This window comes from Labeo rohita, chromosome 6 (assembly GCF_022985175.1).
Source record: "Labeo rohita strain BAU-BD-2019 chromosome 6, IGBB_LRoh.1.0, whole genome shotgun sequence".
Taxonomy (NCBI): Eukaryota; Metazoa; Chordata; class Actinopteri; order Cypriniformes; family Cyprinidae; genus Labeo; species Labeo rohita.
Genome location: NC_066874.1, coordinates 11,810,051 through 11,832,697, shown reverse-complemented (window position 1 = coordinate 11,832,697; position 22,647 = coordinate 11,810,051). Strand labels below are relative to the sequence as shown.

General features: G+C 35.1%; 2 protein-coding genes across 2 annotated transcripts in view; both read left to right on the top strand.

Moving 5' to 3' along the window:
• Positions 1–22,647, top strand: part of setd5 (SET domain containing 5) — a 195,018-nt gene that overhangs the window by 104,536 nt on the left and 67,835 nt on the right. The gene's annotated exons all lie outside the window — the stretch shown is intronic.
• On the top strand, positions 357–21,471 carry mtmr14 (myotubularin related protein 14). Its single transcript, XM_051112245.1, is given in 19 exon segments — positions 357–1,082; positions 2,731–2,879; positions 4,548–4,656; positions 5,411–5,486; positions 8,232–8,292; positions 8,509–8,631; positions 9,982–10,055; positions 10,178–10,248; positions 10,369–10,443; positions 10,932–10,998; positions 11,094–11,179; positions 11,329–11,405; positions 11,715–11,751; positions 12,921–12,995; positions 16,081–16,135; positions 16,923–17,055; positions 17,401–17,595; positions 17,824–17,982; positions 20,352–21,471. Coding segments are annotated over 19 exon segments (1,890 nt in total). The 5' UTR covers positions 357–995; the 3' UTR covers positions 20,533–21,471.

Below are 22,647 nucleotides of genomic sequence, written 5' to 3'. Positions count from 1 at the left end.
CTTTTTTTTTTCATTTTGTCTTTTTCAGTTGAATAACAGACTATTTTTCCTATATATTTCATCGAGGATTTCTTAAGAAAAGTTAAAGAAAATCTCGTCACACCCCTAATATTAAATAAAGAGCTGTATCATAAAACAAATCTAAATAATTAAATATTTACAAAGGTAAGAATAGGCAATTAGATCAAAAATATATCTATTATTAATGCCTGTTCTTTAATGAACCCACATTTACAGTCATCAGTTGCTGAATCTAATACTAATTTAAACCTCTACAAGAGCAAACGCTCTGAGCTGAAATGGCAGACAACCCAGCGACAGCTTGACGTCACCTTTCAGGAAGTATTGATCACATGATCACATCGGTTTCCTGTTTACTACTGGCCCTGGTTAAAGTTCCTTAGCTGTATCCAACACGGATAGATTTCATTGCAACATTACAAACCGCTCTTTTGTATCCGTTTATACACACCCGATCGTTTTGGTGTGGTAAACAACACTGAATGTTTTGTCTCCAAATCGAAATCAAGCTGATTACAAACTCAAGGATAAAAAACGTGTGAAGACTTAAAATCGTACGGATTTCCTGTGATTGGTGGCCGGGTGTTAAGATTTTGTGGGATGCGGTGTTTTGACGTGAGTGCTGGAAAAGGAAAGACACACCGAAACGAGGGTTTCATTATAAATGAATTACAGAACTCTTTCTTTTTGCTGATTGGAGAAATAATAGCGGTGAGAAGTCTTGAAGTCCTTGTTGTGTGGTATAGTCCTGTCGGTACCGGGCTATTTTGATCACCAGTACTGTGGAGGGGAATCATCTCGCCAGGACCCTGAACTCGGGACGCGTCACCGGCTCCGGCCCCGGCGCCTTAAAGCGGGCGGTGAGGAAAAAGCTTGCCCAGAAGGGATGGCCTGGAGGATCCTCTCGGCCTCAGGGAGCTGCGGTATTTAAGGAAGGGCGAGTTCGAATCGAGCAGAAGGCGGGTGACGGCTCGATGATGGCTAGCCGGAGCGAGGAGATAACCGATCTGATATATGTGTTCTGTAAGAGTCAGTACAGAGCGAAGGAGGTCACCCCGTCGGTAAGAGTGAAAACATCAAACATCAGTCAGTTCCTTCCCATAATGCAAAGTTGTTAAATAGGTCAATGACAGTGTCCATGAAAAAGGGGGAAAAGTCTAATTTAACACACGGGCCAAATTCATATCAACGTAGTTTGTATTCATATTGGTTTAATATGGTTGTGAAAAAAGTTTATAGAATTGTCAAATTAATAATAAATAAACAAATTAATTAATTAATTAACAGTGTAATATTAATAATGACTTTGAAAATGTCATGTGGTGTAAGTAAAAATGAATAATATTTAATGTTATTACTTCATAATGTTACATAATAAGGTTTACCTAATTAAGCATTTTTCTTCATTGTGATAGCAGTATTATCTAGATATGAAAATTAATTTGGTTTTGAGGCACAGCTACTTGAAGCAGCTCATGTGACTTTAAGGAACTTCCAAAGGGAAATTGGTTTCATGAGTCATGAGTCTTTTCTTTCCACAATCACAGATTAAGCAGAGAAAAAAATGAATACATGTTGGACATATTCTTCTTTATTTTGCCTTTTTTTAAGTTAACATTTAATGCTAATTTCATTGAGGGAAAAAAGGATGAGAGACAATGCTGGTGTTCTGATTCATCATCATAGTACTTAAAAATACCCACAATGATTTATACTTTTCTGTAACCTAAAGTGCACCTCTTCAAAAATGTAACTATATGTCCTGTCTATAAAGGCCACAGTAATTGTGATTGGATGCATAGCATCCTCAAAGGGAATGCTTGTGAACACCCTTCTGTCTGAAAGCAATAATGACAAATGTGTCACCCTATGAATTTCAAGGGGGTGCCCATATGGGGCCTGCAACTTGCAGAATGACAGAAACATACCAATGCAGAGCTGTAAATGCAAACGGCTGTATAGAAGGTATGGTGTAGATCAGATATTGTGAAATAACAGGCTGATTTTTGGGTTTGAACTTGTATTGTATGCAAGAGCACCGTGGCTCAGTGTTGTGGTTAACATTAGGACATGAGTTCCGAGATGATAAAAGTCCAGGGAAATAATGCAGGGTCTGTCAAAATGGCATAACCATTCTCATATTTCACAGGCAGTAGTTGTTAAACTGGTTGCACAGTTAAACTGATTTGTATACTCAAAATTAGAATACTTTTACTGCAAATGTGAATACACTGACCTTTAGCATTGATATTTGCTAAATAAAGATGGCTAACCCATATTGAAAAACTATTTAATAGTACAGTTCACTTCAGAAGCCAAGATATAAGTTTTTTTTATATCATAGAGATAAAAATATGGCCAAAATCAGTGTGAATGCTTCACAATGGTACAACAGATAAATGATTTTAAAAGACTGTAAGTGAGTGATAAAATGAGTGATGATATAACACTACAAACAAAAGTGCATAAGAGGTATTTTTATTTTTTATAAAAAAAAAAAAAAAACTTTTTTGGTGCTGATCTGATGATGATTATATTTTAAAATTTAAAAAAGTAAATAAGTTTAGTTAGGAGTCTCATTTTTTTTATGTTGCTGACATAGAGGGTTGAACTTGCTTTTGCTTTTCTTCAGAATTTTTTATTTATTTATTTTTTGCTTTTTTTAAAAAAAAGCTTTTAAAATTGTATGTGTTTTATATGTATTTTCAGGTAGACAGAATAGAGAAGCGATGTTTGGAGCTGTTTGACCGGGACTACAAGTACAGTATCATCCACAACACCAATGGGGATGTGTGTGGTCACTACCCGCGGAAGATTGTGTTTCTGGAATATGAATGTTCAGACAACAATAAAGAGAGGTAAAAACATTGCTTCTCTGAAAGTAGGTTCTTCAAAAATCACATGATTTTTATAGTGCATTCGAACATTATCAGTGTAGTTTTAATTACTATATTTCTGCACTGCCAATGACACATGCCTTCACAAAATTCATATACTTTGATTCTTGCTATGTGTTACCGAGGGCTGGTTGCACCAGTTGTGCAAAAGTTAAAAGCTTAGTTTTGGGCCTGAAGATTTAGTAATTTACGCTCTAGTAAATGTTTAAGCACTGCATATTAGTTGAAACATACACCACATATCAACTAGATTTTTATGGAAGCTTCCAAGTAGAAGTGTTTTGAATATTGGTACCAGAATTAATTGTAATGAACTTGTTGATTTTATTTGGAGGTCAATGGTAGTGACGGATATAATAAAAAAAAAAACGTAAAAGGAATTGCAAAAAAGCTGAATGTAACTAAGTCAATTGTGACATGTTAAGATGGCACCAATCCATTTTAAACAATACAGTCTTCCATTTTAAACAATACAATTCTTTGAGCTATTAGCCAGATACCATTTGAACATTTTTGTCAACTTTAAATGTGATGAATTTGGGGCTTTCTTGAGAGATAAGCTGTTTTAAGAATCTGAGATTATAAAGTGCCGTTATAGTAGTCTGCATTTATTGCTGTTAACTCCATGTTAAAACAAAGACATGGAACTTTAGTTTATCTACTCAAACACAAGTTGCCTACGTACTTTGTAGGGCTGTAACGATAATCGCACAATGTCGTGAGGCGCGTTTAGTCAATGAAGCCGGTACTTTGATTAGTAGTAAAGTCACGACATCGTGCGATTATCGTTACAGCCCTAGTACTTTGATTCATCACTCATCAACTCAATTGTAATATCGTTTGAAGGTGCACTAAGCGATTTTTGCCAGACGATGATGATATATGAAAGCACCAAAACAAACATGCCCATACCCCAACAGGTCCTCGCCCCTATTTTGATATCTCCAGCCCACACATATGTACACAACCCTGGCATAACGTGAATTGTGGAAACAAGCGAAGATGACACACAAGCATATTGAAATTGAGTTCGCTCTAGTGCTGGGAAGTTGGTCCGATATTTACATGGATCCTTCCTCTTGTCTGATCGTAACCCTACTTTTTAAAGTTTTGTTCCTCCGATTTTTTCCTCTTTTTTATTATTATTATTATTATTTTTTTTTTATCTTCCCTATAGTCGATCTGCTAATATCCGTCCTGTGCACTCAAATTGAGCACTCTCTTCTCTTTATCATTACAAGCCTCTTACTGCTGATTGGCTACAAGTGTGTTTTGGGATTCTGTCCGAAACTATGGTCAAATGAGTTTTTCAAATATTGCTTATTGCACCTTTAATTACTGGTATAAAAATGTTGATCTACTTTGTTGAATGTAACTTGGTTTATCTCACTGATAGTAATGCCACATCTGTTAAGAACAGGCTCATATCTGTAAATTAAATCTGAATACATGCCATTTTTTTTATAATGTTGACATTGTACCTGTTATGACTACTTCTGTTAATTGGCCATGTGGGCAAAGTCTTGGGTTATTGTGTATCGAATGGTTAAACATCAGCTCACATATTGGTCTGTCACCAGTGTATTGTACATTTTTTAAATGTTTTTCTTTTTCTTTATCTTTGTTCAGCTTTGAGAGTACAGTGCAGATCAGTAAGTTGCAGGATCTGGTGAACCGTAGTAAGATGGCTCGCTGTAGAGGGAGATTTGTCTGTCCAGTCATCCTCTACAATGGAAAGGTAACTATCTTGCCACAATCAAATGGAAAATTTTTCAGTAAACATCTTGCCACATAATAGTTTTTTGGACTACTTGATGCTTTCTGTTGCTGTTTCATTTTTTCTGTTGCTATTTCATCTTTGGGGTCTTAATGAAAAGTCTATAATATACTTTGGTTAAAAATTCTCAATGGTAGTGTAAAACAACACCCTTTTACCTTGCCAAAATCAGCTCTGCAAAAATCATCCCACTCTGGTCGAGGCTGCTTTAAATGCAAATGAGCTTTGCTCGCCCCGCCCCTTTCTTCTCTCTGTGGATTGACGAGCCTGTTTACTTTAGCCGCATTTAGCCGCTAAACTTGCTAACTAGCACATTATTAGGAAAGGCGATTGCAAAGATTCATAAAAAAAAACCCCTTATACTCACTTCTGCTGTAAGTGAAGCTGGATCATGAATGATTCGCCACATAATAGTTTTTTGGACTACTTGATGCTTTCTGTTGCTATTTCATTTTTTTCTTGGTAGACTGCTATTTTATACTTGTTACACATGCCCCTGTTAGACATATATGTTGGATATATAGTAGACAAATCATAGTGTCAATAACAGTGGTGAGTTCTGGACTATCAGCCTTTGACTTTGAAGGTTGGTATAATATACTAAGAGTTACTAATAAGCTTCCAGACTCCACTGTAGTTAGCTTAACCAGGGGCCTGTGTTTCTGGTTTTGTTTTAGTAACCTTAAACTGTTTTTTTGTTCCCTCCATTTTGTAGCATGTGTGTCGATCATCCACACTAGCAGGTTGGGGCGAACTTTATGGACGCACTGGATACAACTACATTTTTTCAGGTACACACTCACAGCTTTTACAGTTAGCTACTACATACTATATCAGCAGTTATCTACTACATACTGTATCAGCATTGAAATGACGTATCAAAAGTTGTTAAATATTAACTTGACACAGCATGCTCCAAGATTCTGAAAATACCATGAGATGTGGTGCAGATGCCAAAGACATTTCCCCAACAGTAGCAAAAATAGAGCAGACGGAATGTGTTATGTTTGAGTGACTCCTTACAAGTTTGAATTTCCAGAAGGGAAAAAAAAAACAATTGATCACTGTACAGTACTGAATACTGTTCATACTCTTCATCTCCCCACTGACATTGTGCACTTGTACATGACACTTAACTCAAGTAACCCCCTTGTCATCCAAGATGTTCATGTCTTTCTTTCTTCAGTCGTAAGGAAATTATGTTTTTTGAGGAAAACATTTCTGCATTTTTCTTCATATAATGGACTGGTATGGTGCCCCTGATTTTGAACGTCCAAAATGCAGTTTAAATGCGGTTTCAAACGACCCCAAATGCGGTTGTAAACGATCCCAGCCGAGAAAGAAGGGTCTTATGTAGCGCAACAATCGGTTATTTTAATAAAAAGAATACAATTTCTATACTTTTTAATGCCAAACGCTTGTCTTGTCTCTTACTTATTCTTACTGTGCGTGGACTGTTTTTGTTGTTGAAAAACTCCCATCTCATATTCTCCCTCAACTTCGAAATCATCCTATATCGCTGTTTTACCTTTTTTGTTAAGGGTGTTTGATCTTCTTTGCATGTTCACTTTGCAAAGACTGGGCCAGAACATCTGCAGCGATGTAGGATGATTTTGAAATGATTTTTGAAGTTGAGGGAGAAAATATGATTGGAGTTTTTCGACATACCCTAACTGTCTTGAGTCAAAATACACAGAGTTTATGGAGAGAAAGGCAAGATGAGCATTTGAGATTAAAAAGTATTTAAATTGTATTTTTTTAATGAAACTAATTGATCGTTTCGCTAGATAAGACCCTTCTTCCTCGCCTAGGATTGTTTACAACCGCATTTGGGATTGTTTGAAGCCGCATTTAAACTGCCTTTTGGAAGTTCAAAATCGGGGCACCATACCAGTCCATTATATGAAGAAAAATGCAGAAAACATAATTTCTTTACGACTGAAGAAAGAAAAACATGAACATCTTGGATGACAAGGGGGTGAGTACATTATATGTGAATCTTTGTTTTGGAAGTGGACTTCTCCTTTAAAGCCATCCACCACTGGTGAACAGGACAGAGTTTTAGGTTTGTAAGCCTTGAGGCCTTAAGACATCTGTGGTCAGTGGCAAAAATCTGTTTTCTCTCATAAATTCATACAAACCTAGTTGTTTTGTGTTGAGCTTGTTCCATCCTCCTCCTTTTATTATCTCGATTGCCTGGATGATTGTCTGAGATGATATTATGAAACATTTTTGAAAATATTGCAGTGTTTGTGACATAGGCTCAGATCTATTCACTGAACCAGCTCAAACACCTACTTGGCAGTAGTTTTTTTTGTTGTTGTTGTTGTTGTTTTTTTGAAATATCTGTCTCTAACAGCACAACCCAAACAAAACCATGTAGCAAAGGCAAAACTTCAGTCAAAACTTCAAACTGAACTGTGAAGATATTAATAAAGACCTATATGTGTACAATTTAGAAGAGGGGTGTCCAATATTGCTCGTGAAGGGACAAGGTTGGACACCCCTAAATTACAAGATAGAATTTCAGATTGTAATATTAAAGGGGTCATCGGATGCCCATTTTCCACAAGTTGATATGATTCTTTAGGGTCTTAATGAAAAGTCTATAATATACTTTGGTTAAAAATTCTCAATGGTAGTGTAAAACAACACCTATTTACCTTGCCAAAATCAGCTCTGCAAAAATCATCCCATTCTGGTCTAGGCTGCTTTAATTGCTAATGAGCTCTGCTCGCTCCGCCCCTCTCTTCTTTCTGTGAATTGACGAGCCTGTTTACTTTAGCTGCATTTAGCCGCTAAACTTGCTAACTAGCACTTTATTAGGAAAGGTGATCGCAAAGATTCATTAAAAAAAAAAACCTTATACTCACTTCTGCTGTAAGTGAAGCTGAATCACGAATGATTCACGCAAACATAGACGGATATATGTAGATCAGGAGGCGCATTCCCTTCACAAACAAATGTAATCAACTGCATCTTCACCAGCTCATAGGTCAGGAATAAATGACGAGCACTACGTTTATTATTACATCCAGCAACACAACACCTCAATTGCTCAATTCTTGTCTAACTTACATCCCTGCTCCGGCATCAGAACATGGAGGTTGGACAACTGATCTTAGGTAAGATGCTCATGTCAATCAGCTATCATGGGAGCGGCCTCTGTGGGTGTGACGCAGCAACGACAGGCATCTGAAAATGGCCCAATTTGCAAAAGGGAATATTATTTTTACAGATTAATTAAAAACCACTGCATGGATTTTTATCATTATAGGGAAGATTTGTAAATGCACTGCCAACACACATTAAAGTTCAAACAGCATGTAAACGTGAACTTAGCATCCGATGACCCCTTTAATTGGTTAAACTACATCCATTGATTAGTACCTTGATTATTGTAACATTTCTATTACATGGTCTGAACTTCTTAAGCTGTAATCATTTACTAAGAGAGCTTAAACTGTGGGCCATGTAGATGTAGCTGTGGACATCACTTAATGGATTGCATTAGGTTTAATCTCAAACTATTTCAGGGGGTTCAGATGACACCTTTGGTGATGCTGAAGAGGTTCTGGAGGATGACTGTGCAGTTCGGTAAGATAAGATGGCAAGGAACACAATCTTACAAGGAGCCAAATGTTTCAGTTATACAGAGAGTATAAACTAAGATCAGTAGTTTAACAGTGGTTCTGGCATGCTTCTGTGAATTGTGACAGAACTGATTTTGTGTGTGTTTTGTGAGAAAATATTTGTTTTCTAATCATCTTTTTTTTCTTTCTCTTATTCTGGTCTTTTTTTGTCTTTCTACAGGAATAATGATTCACAGTTGTTTGATAAGGTTAGGGGCTCTGACATTAAGCTGTTGAAGTATTTGTCTATACGCTACATCTGTGACCTCATGGTAGAGAATAAGAAGGTCAAGTTTGGCCTCAAGTGAGTGAACTTTGTTACATTCATGTTAGAATGCTTTTTTTTAGAAATTACATGGTGCCATCTCTGAATTTTAGCGAATGCTGTGTCCCAAATAATGTAGGCTTTTCACATTGTGTGGTAAAAAATTCAGATAAACCAAAATAAACATGCTTGTCTGACTCTGCGCCCATTAGGACAATAACTAAATTACAGATAATACAGAAAAACAAAAGCACAATAAAAACTTGTTAAGTGAAAAATGTTTTACTGGAACACAAATTTATGCCTACTGTAATTTATTTGTCCTATAAATGTGAGACTAAGAGACAGTTCTTATAAAATTAAATTTCTCTGATAAATTGGATGTGGACCTTTGTCTTTTTGGGTCTGTTTTTCATTGTACATATACACTGCCGTTCAGGAGTTTGGGATTAGTACGATTTTTAATGTTTTTTTTTTTAAAGAAGTCTTTTCTGTTCATCAAGGTTTTAGTATACTTTAAAATATAATTTATTCCTGTGATGCAAAGCTGAACAACATCATTACTCCAGTCCTAAAAGTATCACATGATCCTTCAGAAATCATTCTAATATGCTGATTTATTATCAATGTTTCCAACAGTTGAGCTGCTTAATTTTTTATTTATTTATTTATTTTTTTGGAACCTGTAACACATTTTTTGATGAATAAAACATTAAAAAGAACAGCATTTATTTAAAATAGAAATCTTTTATAACAGTATACACTACCAGTCAAAGTTTGGGGTTTCTTTCTTTGAAAGAAATTAATACTTTTTTTCAGCAAGGATGTGTTAAATTGATAAGTGATGGTAAAGACTTATATTGTTAGAAAATATTTCTATTTTGAATAAATGCTGTGCTTTTATCATTTTTATTCATCAAAAAATTCTGAAAAAAGTATCATTGGTTTTAAAAAAAAAATTAAGCAGCATAACTGTTTCCAACAATGAAAATAAATTAGCATATTAGAATGATTTCTGAAGGCTCGTGTAACACTGAAGACTGGAGTGATTGCTGATGAAAATTCAGCTTTATATTTTAAAGTTTAAAAATATTAAAATATTTTTTCTTTAAAAATTTTTTCTTTATTTTTGATCAAATAAATAGAATTTTGATGAGCATAAGAGACTTCTTAGATTTCCTTCTTACTGGTCCCAAACATTTGAACGACAGTGTATGTGCATTTACTTAAGGAAGTTTTTAAAGTTTAATGATAGTGACTAGCTCTGAGATTTTGGACAGCTTTGTAGTTATTATACTGTAGGTTATACTGTGGAGTTTTGCATTTTTCAAATGCATCTTAATAGTAACATGATCTCTTTCTCTCTTTACAACTTGTCTTTGTCTTCAGTGTGACTTCCTCAGAAAAGGTGGACAAAGCCCAACGCTATGCTGACTTCACCCTACTCTCTGTGCCTTATCCAGGTATAGATCTTCTTCATGCTGATTTCATTTTAAAAAACAATTTCTGTTCTGTTTACTTATTCACTGGCAATAATCATTACACTGTAGTTGTAATATTAGGTGTTTCATGCGCCTGTGTTTAGGATGTGAATTCTTCAGGGAATATAAAGACAGAGATTACACAGCAGAAGGGCTTGTCTTCAACTGGAATCAGGTCCATACCAAAAACACAAACACAGATTTTTTTTGCTTTTATTAGACGTTTAACAGAAACTGTTTCAGTAAGTAGTTTTTTTTTTTTTTCTCGCTGATCATCACTTTTGATTGTGTATAGGACTATGTGGATGCTCCTTTGACAATCCCTGCTTGCTTTACAAAAAACCTCAACATCAACTGGAGTGAATATCAGGTACTCAGAGTTTCTCATACATTTTTTGACTGTCCTTTAGACAGATAGGAATTGACTGGGTTTAAGGAAATGGCACAAGCTCGATCTAAACTGTGGTTGGCCTCACTTTTGCAGATTACACTACCTGCAAAGTTTCTCCATCTTTTTAGATAATTTGAGATTAAACTTTAACATTTCTGTCAAACATAGATTAATAATTGATGTTAATGCACAGACCTTACCGATCTCATGATATAATGTATACGGATATATAAAAATATATATTAAACATTTATTTTTGGAGTGAGAGTACTACATTGACCAGTTTTGGGTGTCTTCAATTGAAAAATAATCGTTAATTAGACACAATGAACAGTGTAGCTTGATGGTTAATAGTCTGACCAGGGTTAATAAAAAAAATGCTGGATGGTGATCCACAGACTTTGATTATGATGTGTATGTACATTTATGTTGTTAAATTTTGTAATCTTTGTCTTCATTTTTTTCAGTCATGGGACCTGGTGCAGCAGACTCAGAACTACCTGAAACTGCTTCTACACATCATCAACTCTGACGGTAAATTACTGCACTTTCACACACATCTGCACCAAACTGTAAAACGTGTTGTCAGTATAGTTTTGGATAACTATTTGGAGTGTTGTGGCCTGCAGATGAGAACGGTTTACTGGTGCACTGTATATCAGGCTGGGACAGGACGCCACTCTTTGTATCTCTGCTCAGACTTTCTTTGTGGGCGGCAAGTATTAATTCCTCTGTCTCTCATTACATATGTCCTCATTTTATGTCTTTATTCACTTCACCTTGCTAAATATCTTAATTTCTTCTCTCTCCCTTATTCCGTTCTTTACCTTTTCTTTGTGTTGCATTCATTTTAAATTTTTATAGGATGGTGCCATTCATGCCAGTCTGGAACCATCTGAGATTCTTTACTTGACTATCGCATATGACTGGTTTCTTTTTGGGTTAGTCTAATTCCTGTTTCTATTACACATCTGTGTCTAGGAAAGTACCAATAATAAAAGTTTGGCACATAAGCTTTTTTTAAGCAGTTTTTGAGTTGTAAGCGATAAGCACAGAACATGCAGTACTGTGCAGAAGTCTTAGGCCATTAGTATATTCACCAATAAAAATGGGTTTAAGCCAGTTATTTCTATCTTTTGCTGTAGTGTCAGTAGGAAATATTAGTTTCTAAACATTTCTTTTGCCATTAATTATAATAATCCAGTGAGATTTTTATTTTCTCAATTTTTAATTTTTGTTCTTTTCTATAGTCACATGCTGCCTGATCGGCTCTCTAAGGGGGAGGAGGTGAGACTTCACATATTTAATACCCATGCCAGGAATATCTGTTACTTTTGAATGGAATACAATGTATGTGATTTAGATTGTAATTATTGTTTAGTGTGCACCTTACTGATTCTTGAGAAGGGGGACAAAACAGGGTGAAATTTTGAAAAAATAAAACTCAGACAAATGAAACTACATTTTTGTATATTACATGTACTGAGCTATACTTTGATTCAACCTCAACTTTTCTCTTTTTTTATCAAAATGTGCCTTTTACCTTGCCATCACTTATTTTGCAATCAAGATGTTTTTAGCATTTCAAAACACATTCTCATGTTAGCAGACAGATTTACATTTTCACATGTGACCAACAGTTCCTAGACAAATATAATATTTAGACAAATAAAATATTTCTTTCACAAAACAAATGGAGTTCATGTAGTAGCCATTTTGCCAATAGAACCTACTTCATGAGAATAAAATGATCTAAACATTTCAAATAATTTCCTCAGAAATTGGAAGATCATGTTTAGATATCATGGTTGTAACACAGGGAATATTTAAAGTTAGGACTTAAAATATTATAAAACTATAACGGTTGCAAGAGCCTGTCTGATATTGATGTATTATGGAATTTGGCAAGGGGGTTTGTTAGAGTGACAGCTACCCTTGATATTCCCTGATACATTTTAATGAATTTCTGACAGTGTTGAAAAAAAAGTGGATACACAACTTGGAAACTTTATGAAACTTGCATGTGTTTTTTAAAAACAACCTTGCTTTGATATGAGATATTATAAGGTGTTGCTTTTGATAAAACAAGCTCTTTTTCATTATTAAAAATATTGCTTATGAACGATTGATTCTCTGTGGACACACTATTTTTGATGTAGTGAGAAGACAATAAGTATCATAGATTTGATATAATAATGGGACAGTTGTGTTAAATACGTTATATTATTAATCCCTTGTAAAATTTATAGTTGAAAATATATATTTTCATTTTTAAACCTAAAAGCAGTTAAAATTGCCGGACATTTTTCGTCCCATGTCTCAAGAATCAGTGATTTTCTGGGCAGATTGTTCATGTGTAGGTGCCTGGCTCAGCCTTCTATAGCAGATGAATTGTGTGTTTTTTGCACATAAGTGTTTTTTATATAAAATCAGTTTTTTTATATTTTCTCTTCTAGATTTTCTTTTTCTGCTTCAATTTTCTGAAGCATATTGTTTGTGACACATTTTCTGTCATAAAAAAACAAAGGTAAGCTATCTAACTTTATTGATTTTAAACGCAAAAATTGTCTTTGTGTCTCATGAGTATGTGTAGAAATAATTTTGATAGTGTTTAAATAGTCTTTGAACCCAATTAGTATTAAGAAGCTTTTCTTTTAATTTAATTTTTAATCTTTTTTCTGTTAGTTTAAACATGCAAAAATTTCGCTTATTATGTTTAAATTGCTGGAAGTTTACCTATCCTCTTTCATTGCACCATATGTAGTTGGTTATAAGGGTATTTTTTTTTTATTATATGGTGCAATAACCAGTCATTTTAGCACAGGTCAGCTCTCACCTCGATTTTAAAAAGTATATGCATAAAGAGTTGGAGATAGTTAAGGGATATGAAGTTAAACTATTTTTTATTTCATAAGCCCAGTGTGCTTATTGTAACCATATTAAGCAGCAGCCATTTTAATTTTTACATTAAATTCTGCATTTTACAGAGACATTGGTTGACTTATGTGATTCTTGTAGGTCTCTGAAAAAAGGTTGGGGAAAAAAATCATCCACTGGAAATTTCTGAAATGGTTTTATGTTCTGCAGAGCAGACTTTTGCCTCAAGAACCAGTGGTGTTGGTTAAACTTTTTATTTACTATTAAATATGGCATAAAGTATTTTTGCCAACTATTTCTATTTTTTTTTCCTAAGCAAAAACATTGCAAACATTCTTTTTGAATCCCTAGATCACTAATTGCAAAAAAATAAATAAATAAATAAATAAAATGAAATAAAGCATTATGGCCTTAAAATAAGTAACAGACTTAAGAGCCTTATATCTTTGGAGTTACTAGCTTTTGTTGATGTACATCTTAGTTATAGGCCTTCTCACCCAGAACAACTTTGCTTCGACAGAAACATTTCCTAGGGCAATAAGTTCTTTTTTTTTGCAAACGAGTCCTTGGATTTTTGCCAGAGTTTAAAAAAAATGGTGCAGGAAGATTGTTTGGAGTCCATAGGTCAATAATTATCAATACATGTTGAACTTTGAATTCGGCAGTGGTGGACGAAGTACACAAGTTGAGTACTTGAGTAAAAGTACAGATACATATAATAAAATATTACTCGAGTAAAAGTAAAAGTGCTCCTCTTTTAATTTTACTCGAGTAAAAGTACAAAAGTACCCGATTTGTTATGTACTTAAGTAAAAAAGTACTGATAGATTTATTTTGCAATTTTATATAGGCTACTTAATTGAATGTTATTAGCACATATTTTTTTATAATCCTACTGCTCAAAATACCTGGGATTTTCCCAAAAAATACATTTTTGTTGTTGATATGGACTATGTTGACGAGAGTGATGTAGTAATATTCAATGTGAAGCTTGCAGTGTACCTGAGAGAAAACAGATTTGACCATCATATTTTCACCAGTAAGAAAAAAGTGTTTTAAAGCTTGTTTTGCATAATGTCACAGTTATATATGACATGAGAATAAGGCCTGAAGTGAGCAAGAACATTTTAAGGAAAATATAATTATATTTTCATAATGATTTTTTCCTTTAAAATATTGTATGTGTAAAAACACCCCTGGCCAAATGCCCCCAGAGAGCATCACTTCCTACTTTAATAATTACTGTAGTTACCATGATCTGAGCATGACACCCTTTCTTTTTCCCTCGGATGTAATCTATCTAGGTGGATGAATAAAAATATGTGGACTTTATATCTAAAAATCATCTCAACTTAGCACCAGCAAGCAGCTAGACAGTTAGCATCAGCTAACAATATTTACTTATTTTCAGTATGGTTTAATAAACATTTATATCTGTCTACTCCAGCTGATCCAAACAATATAAAAATTTATGCTATTGCTAAACAATATAAAAACAGACGTCACGTAGGGCTACATGCGTAGCATTTTAATAAAGCTGCTAACGTTACATCAGCGAGGAATATGAACGTGCATGAGTTATTTTATTTAAGCTGTTATTTAAATTTTTCGTTTTTGATGTGTCTGAATTCAAGCATTTCAGTGCGCTTAAACAGATCACCTTTTACAGCAGATGTAATTCACAAACAAGGGACAGCTTTGACCTAAATATGATTTCAGTTATAATAATTAATCCTAAAATTCGACATTAGTAACTTACTTTTCGCAGCATCAGTCGCGCGCGCGCGCGCACAAGATCTCCCGGTTCTTACTTGTGAATTCAGTTGACTGGAGTCTCGCTCTAAACGGATCATTTGAATCAATGAGTTGTCGACTCGAGAACAGCTGCAATCGGATCATTCCAATTCGTGAATGAATCGTTTGGTGCGATTGGCGAATCAATTTAACAGGTTCGTTGAAAAGAATCAGTTTGTTCATGAATCAGACACCGCTTGTGCGTCTCAGAGCATGTGATATATTATAAGGAGTAACGATATGTTTATGAAATTTAGTGAAGTAAAAAGTACGATCTTACGCTTTGGAATGTAGTGAAGTAAAAGTGAAAGTTACTCAAAATAAAACTACTCCAGTAAAGTACAGATACTTGAAAAATTTACTTAAGTACAGTAACGAAGTACAACTACTTCGTTACTGCCCACCACTGGAATTCGGCATGACTTCTACACGCCCATGAGTAGTTGTAAGCATGGCCTAATAACCCGTATAACATATGAACAAAACATTCAGTTTTTTTTACACATTTGAGATTTACCCCAGATTGATGTTAGACCTCTGAATCAAATGGTGTATGTATTGTCACCATTTTAGATAAATGAAAAGAAACATCTAATTCCTCCCTGATCTGATTGGTGTAAAATTTTGCATGTTTTATCTAGAGTGAAACACAAAGTTTTGATTCATCAAATTGTTCAGCAAAAATCAATTCCAATTTATTTATTTTGCTTAAAATTTAATCAGATTCCAACTATTAGGGCAGGTTGTAAGTTCAACATTCTCATAGTGTTTCATATATATACATATATATATATCAGTTTCATAGTGAAGTGACTGATATATTAATTTTGGGGACAAATGTATTCTGTTCTACTACATTTTTTTTTTCAATGCTTTTTGGACCCAGATATGCAGCAGTATTAATGTCCCTTTTCCTATTTCTGTTTTCTATTACTGTAACAGAAGAAAAATTCTCAGTTCAAAGATGCTGACTTCACAGTTGATGACCTCTGCCAATTAAGTAAGTTTTTTTTTTTTTTTTTTTTTTTTTTCCCTAATTTTTCAGAAATTACCTTTCTTAATATGAGTAATTCAGTGAATATTCTGATTACAGTGGTCAAGCATCAGATTCACAAACCTTTATGCAAGTGATTATAAGACGGTTGTCCAATCCTGCTCCTGGAGGGCCAATGTCCTGCAGAATTTAAGCTACAGCCAGCTCCAAAACATTTGCCTTAAGTTTCTAATGAGTTTAAAGACCTTAATTAGGTGGTTCAGGTGTTTTTTTTTATTAAAGGAGAACTCCACTTCCAGAACAACAATTTACAAATAATGTACTCACACCATTGTCATCCAAGATGTTCGTGTCTTTCTGTCTTCAGTCGTAAAGAAATTGTGGTTTTTGAGGAAACCATTTCAAGATTTTTCTGCATATAATGGACTTAATTGGTGCCCCGTATTTGAACTTCCAAAATGCTGTTCAAATGCAGCTTCAAAAAAAAAAAAACCTGAAATGCTTTACTCAAAAAAACATAATTTCTTCACGACTAAAGACAGAAAGACATGAACATCTTGGATGACAAGGGGGTGAGTAAATTATTTGTGAATTGTTCTTTAAAGTTGGAGTCAAACTCTGCAGGTCAGTGGCCCTCTAGGAGCACCCCTGTTGCAAGATCTTACTAGTCAAACAAAATCAATTGGGTGCAGTCAACCTGGTTGTGGTTGCCCCTGCAGCAATATAGATTTTGTTTTTAAGTAGACTAAAAATGTCATACTACATTCGTTCTTTCTGTCTCTGTCTCTCTCAGAGTCCAGAGATCGGGGTAGTGTGACGAGTTTGAGCAGTGATTTCTCTCTCATCACAGAAGATACATCTGCTCCCTCTAGTCTACATGCAGAAGCTACAGACCTGATTACCGCTGGACCGCAGGCTTCTAATGGGTAAGGTTTACAAAATGTAAACAAGCACCTTTAATTGCACCTTATTAGTATGAATGCACTTGCAGCTATATAAGACAAGCACATGTTACTGGCAGGATCAGTCTGGTAGCCAGATGGAGATTGTGGTTACACATGGGTCTTGTGCGCACTGACCAATAATAAGATTGCTAGGTTGAGGAAAAACAGCACTCAGATACTATCAGCATACTGTATATATCTCGAGTCACAAAAAAGTAGCCATGCCATTATTTTTAGCTTCTTGTCCACATTTGTATGTGAATACATTTTTTTTGACTTGACAATTGCTGTTTAAAATGATGTTGACTTATTTAGTGTTTATCACAGGAGGAAAGGCATGCCGTTGCCTTCTCATTCTGCGCTTTGGAACCGACCAATCACTTCTGAGGACCGAACACCTAATGTAATCACTGAGGCCAGTCCTCTGGGGTCCTTTAAGTCCTCAAGCTCTTCCTCATCCAACCACTCAGATCAAAATGTTACACGGACAGGAAGCACCCCATTAGCTGTCCCAGGAAGGAGGTAAGTACTTGCAAAGTTTATTTTGTAGTGCTATTTTCTGTTCAGTGATCATGTCTGTGTAGTGTGCATGATAAGATATACTTAGGTTGACATTTGTCGACAAATACACACTTCACTAATAATTTTCAGTACAGAAGAACCAGAGCTTTATTTTGTCTTCTTTAACCATCTTTTTTTTCTTACTCTGTTCATCTTTTTTAATACATTGAATCTCACTCTGTATCTCAGGCCAGTGGTGGAATATGCTCGATCAGGTTCCTCACTGTCTACAGATTATGGCAGTTGGCAGATTGTCTCGGGATGTGGGAGCATCCATGATCTTCCCCCAGTGCCCTCAGAGTCTCCTCTTCCATTCAGCTTCCAGGAAGAGGGTCCCAGCGGACGAATGTGAGTCTTATACACACTTCAACCCAACCTGAACTCATTTCACAATATTCTTGTAATTTGACAATAAAATTGTATAGGTAGGAATAGGAATAATATTTTGTTAAATCCAAAAACAAAGAGACCAAACAATTCTTGTTCTTTATCACATTAGCATCATGCTATTATTAGTATTAATAAATGTCAGTTCTCATGTAGGAGAAAGAACCAGACAGAATTTTCTAGAAATTGCTGCTTTTGTGCAATCTTAAATGATACCAGTGGTCACTATTAAGGAGAAGTTCACTTCCAGAACAAAAATTCCCATATAATTTACTCACCCCCTTGTCATTCAAAATGTTCTTGTCTTTTTTTTCTTCAGTCGTAAAGAAATTATGTTTGAGGAAAACATTTCAGGAATGTTCTCCATATAGTGGACTTTAATGGTGCCTGTGAGTTTGAACTTTCAAAATGCATGTTAAATGCAGCTTCAAAGAGCTCTTAAATGATCCCAGCCGATGAAGAAGGGTCTTGTCTAGCGAAACGAATGGTTACAATTCAGTGTGTACAAGTTACACATTTTTTAACCTCAAATGCTTGTCTTGTCTGGCTCTGCGTATACTCTGTGTATTCCGGTTCAAGATAGTTAGGGTAGGTTGAAAAACTCCCATCTCATTTTCTCCTCCAACTTCAAAATAGTCCTACATCGCTGCGGTAGTACCGACCCATTGTTTACAAAGTGGACGTGCAAAGAAGACCAAATGCCCTTTACAAAAAAAAAGGTAAAACAGCGATGTAGGGCGGTTTTGAAGTTGGCGAAGAAAATGAGATGGGAGTTTTTCGACATACCCTAACTCTATTGAACCGGAATACACAGACAACATGCAGAGCTAGACATGACAACGATTTGAGGTAAAAAAGTATATGAATTGTAATTTTTTTTTTTTTTTTTTTTTTTTTTTTTAAAGAAAATAACAATCCTTTCACTAGATAAGACACTTCTTCCTCAGCTGAGATCGTTTAGAGCCCTTTGAAGCTGCATTTAAACTGCATTTTGGAAGTTCAAACTTGTGGCCACCATAGAAGTCCGCTATTTGGAGAACATTCCTGAAATGTTTTCCTCAAAAAACATAATCTTTTGCTACTGAAGAAAGAAAGACAAACATCTTGGATGAAAAGCGGGTGAGTAAATTATCTGTAAATTTTTGTTCTGGAAGTGAACATCTTTAAATTTGACTTTAATAATAATAATTCTAATAATATTATGATCTGAACTTTTAAATAATATATTTTAAAGCCATAAATACATCTGTTATGTTAATTTATGATATTGTAAGATTTATGATATTGTAAGGTCTAAAGATATGTGAATTCAGATTTTTTAATTATCCGTCATTGACGGAATTTTTTTTATCAGTGATGGAAAAATCTGAATGTCGTTTGTCATTTTGACCGATTACACCATTGGTCTCAAACTCAATTCCTGGAGGGCCACAGCTGTGCACAGTTTGCTCCAACCCTAATCAAACACACCTGATCCAACTAATCAGGGTCTTCAGGATTACTAGAAATTATTAAGCAGGTGTATGTTGGAGCTGGTTGGAGCTAAACTGTGCAGAACTGTGGCTCTCCAAGAATTGAGTTTGAGACCACTGGATTACACTGACGGTGATATTTTGTAAAATTGTAGCTGTAATTCCCACCCCTGTCCAGTTGGTGGCGAGTGCGCTCCAATGTAGCGGATCCAAAACAAAAACGAAACTGTCACGAATGTTTACTTATGTGTTTGATTACGCACAGACGAGTACACAGAAGCTACAACGATCTATCACGCCACATTAAAGAGCGCCAAAACGGTATTTATTGCTTGAATTTCCTAATGAAATAGACAGAATTTGAAATCTGAGACTTTGTTTTATATCAAAAGTAACACAAAGCCTAGCCTGTTGCTATTTTTTTGGAAGGAAGACACACTATGTACTGTTTATTCATCAACTGAAAAGAGCATAGACCAAAAGATCGATTGTGATTTTAAGAATCAATTTTGGTTCATTAAAATGAGAATCTATTAAAATCTAGAAATCTTTTTGTTGTTGCTGTTGTTTATCCAGCCCTAGCGTATTCTGTTGTTTTTTTTAAACACTTCGCTGTTGTCCTGTAGGTTCATGATTAAAAATGAAAATGTGAAGAAAAATAAAAGCAATTAAATGTTTTATTCTAATTAAAATATGAAAATTATAATGACGGGTAATAACAGATTATGACGCAATTTTTACGACCCTGTCCATCAAAATGATGGACAATGTTAAAGTTTAGCGCAACCTCTGATATTATATATATATTGAGTTGTCTTTTTTTTTTTTTTCCTCTCTCTCTCTTTTTTTTGTTGGTAGGTGCACATTTGTACCTGACAGGCAAGTGAGGTTGGAGGCAGTGAGGGAGCTGTTCCTCGCAGCCTATAGCTCTACAGTAGGACTCAAGTCGTCTGCTCCAAGCCCCTCCGGTGCCATCTCAGGCCTGCTGGAGCAGTTTGCCCGTGGGGTCGGCCTTCGTGGCACTAACGCCATTATCTGAGCCTTCCATTGTTGTGCCCATAAATTTCACTCAACTTTTACACACCCTCAGGATCTTTTTTTTCTCCTCCGCATCTTGATGTGGCACTATATCCACCACATTAGGTGTACCTAATTTATTGGTGAACCTGTACAGTGTATTCTTTCATCCCCTCTTCCATCTCTCAGCCTCTAGCCGCTCCTCTCTTCTCTTCACACCCTTATTTTCAGCTTTCACTTATTCTAGCGCAATCCTCTAACTGCATTAAGGAAAGTGCCAAATCTAAATAGAGGGCTACATTAAACTGACTGTTTTTTCTTTTACTTTTTGAATTTTTGTTCTCTACAGACCAAATAATACAGTACCTCCATTTGTTTCCTAATTTAGATTTTAATTTGCGCTGTCTTTCCGTCCTTCTTTTTTTGCATGTTGCACATTTGTACTGTAATAGGGAAAAACAGAGAGGGGCAGAAAAGGGAAAATGATCTCAATCTCAAAAATGAAAAATGCTTAAAATTATGCTTCTTGGAACAGATTGTAATTGAGGCTAATGATTTATTCACCCATTTTAATGGCTTGTTTTATTTTGTTTGCTAACTGTCTTATACACTTAAATTTCTCTTGAAATTATTGTAATGATTGACTGCTTTTTAGACCTTCAGGATTTGAGCTAAGCCTAAAGACAGTCAGTTGTTTTGTGGTAGTTTTAGAAATGGCAAAGGTTTGGGCAGTCATAATGTAAGACAGCGTCATTGATCTTTTAATTAACACCTTTTTGAATTATTTAAGTGTGTATTATGAATTTAATTTTTTTTTTTTTTTTGTCTTGGTTGTTTTTAAACTGCATCACTCAAGTACGCAAAATTGTAAAGATTAATTTAATCAGAGCTAATCTATACAGAGTAGCAGTCCATGTCCTGCACTCAAGTCCTTATTGTTATTAGACACACTTTTTTTTTTCTTGAATGATTTGGGGTAAATGCCTCAAAATAACTGATTTGCCTTGCCAGTAGATATTGACAAATGGCTATAAGGTTGCACTTGAATTCAAGGATTAAAAACATGGAATTTGTAGTATTTTGGAAAAAACCATGGTGGCCTCTTTACCTCAGGGCCTTTTATTGTGCCTTTTGTTCTTAAGGAGATACAATTCTGTTTTCTTGCTTTCAGATTTAAAACCATGCCTTGCTATATATCTGTTTCTCTTTTTTTTCCATTTATGACAGAACCAAGGTCTTTGTGTACTGTAGCAGCTTCTGGTGTTGGCAAAATTCAGACTTACATTGTTGAAGACTATATCAACTCCTTGTCAATTCATGTGTGATTTTTGGAATGAATTACAGAGTCAAGCACAACAGTGTCAGATCTGTTACAAGTGCATTTAATAGGCTGTAACATCCCAGTGATTATTTTACAAAAGTGGTTGAAAGATATAATTAAACATCCTTACAATACAACTGCCTGCAACTTGTTTATACAGTAGGTGACACTGTTACCGATTTGATAATTGCATGTCAGTATCCCAAAGCACTGATTTACATGCTTTTGGACATCTTGCCATAAAATGTTAATGTGTTTCATGTGAACAGGTTAATCAAAAAGCCTGAATAGTCATGGGTTGATGTATCAAAAAGCTTTTAGAAATTTTGGCCAGCATGGTCTGAAGATGTTCTGAGCCAAGTTTCATGAGGATCTCTTAAAACACCTTGGGAGGAGTTTGATAACAGAAAATTTAGTGAGGTGAAATTGTTGATTTGGATTACCTCAGCCACTAAAGAAGATGAATTGGAGTCCCAAACATGCTCTATTAAACTATAACAAAAAGAAACCCAGTGATTATCAAAGATCATCATGCCTCTACTCTAGTGCACCAACTTTAAAATCGACTTTCTCAAAACACTACTTTTTTTTTTTCTCTCATGAATACTATGACATTTCCTATTGAGTGGGCATTTACAGTAAGAAGAAACAAAAAATTCACCTAAAAATGGTTATTTAGATAAGTACAGGGCTGCGTTTCCCAAAAGCATCGTAAGCTTAAGTTGATCGTAGCTCCATTGGTTTCAATGCTTTTTGGAAACGCAGCCCTGGTTAGTCAGGTAATTCACCCTGGTTCCCTCGACAAAAAGCCAGTAA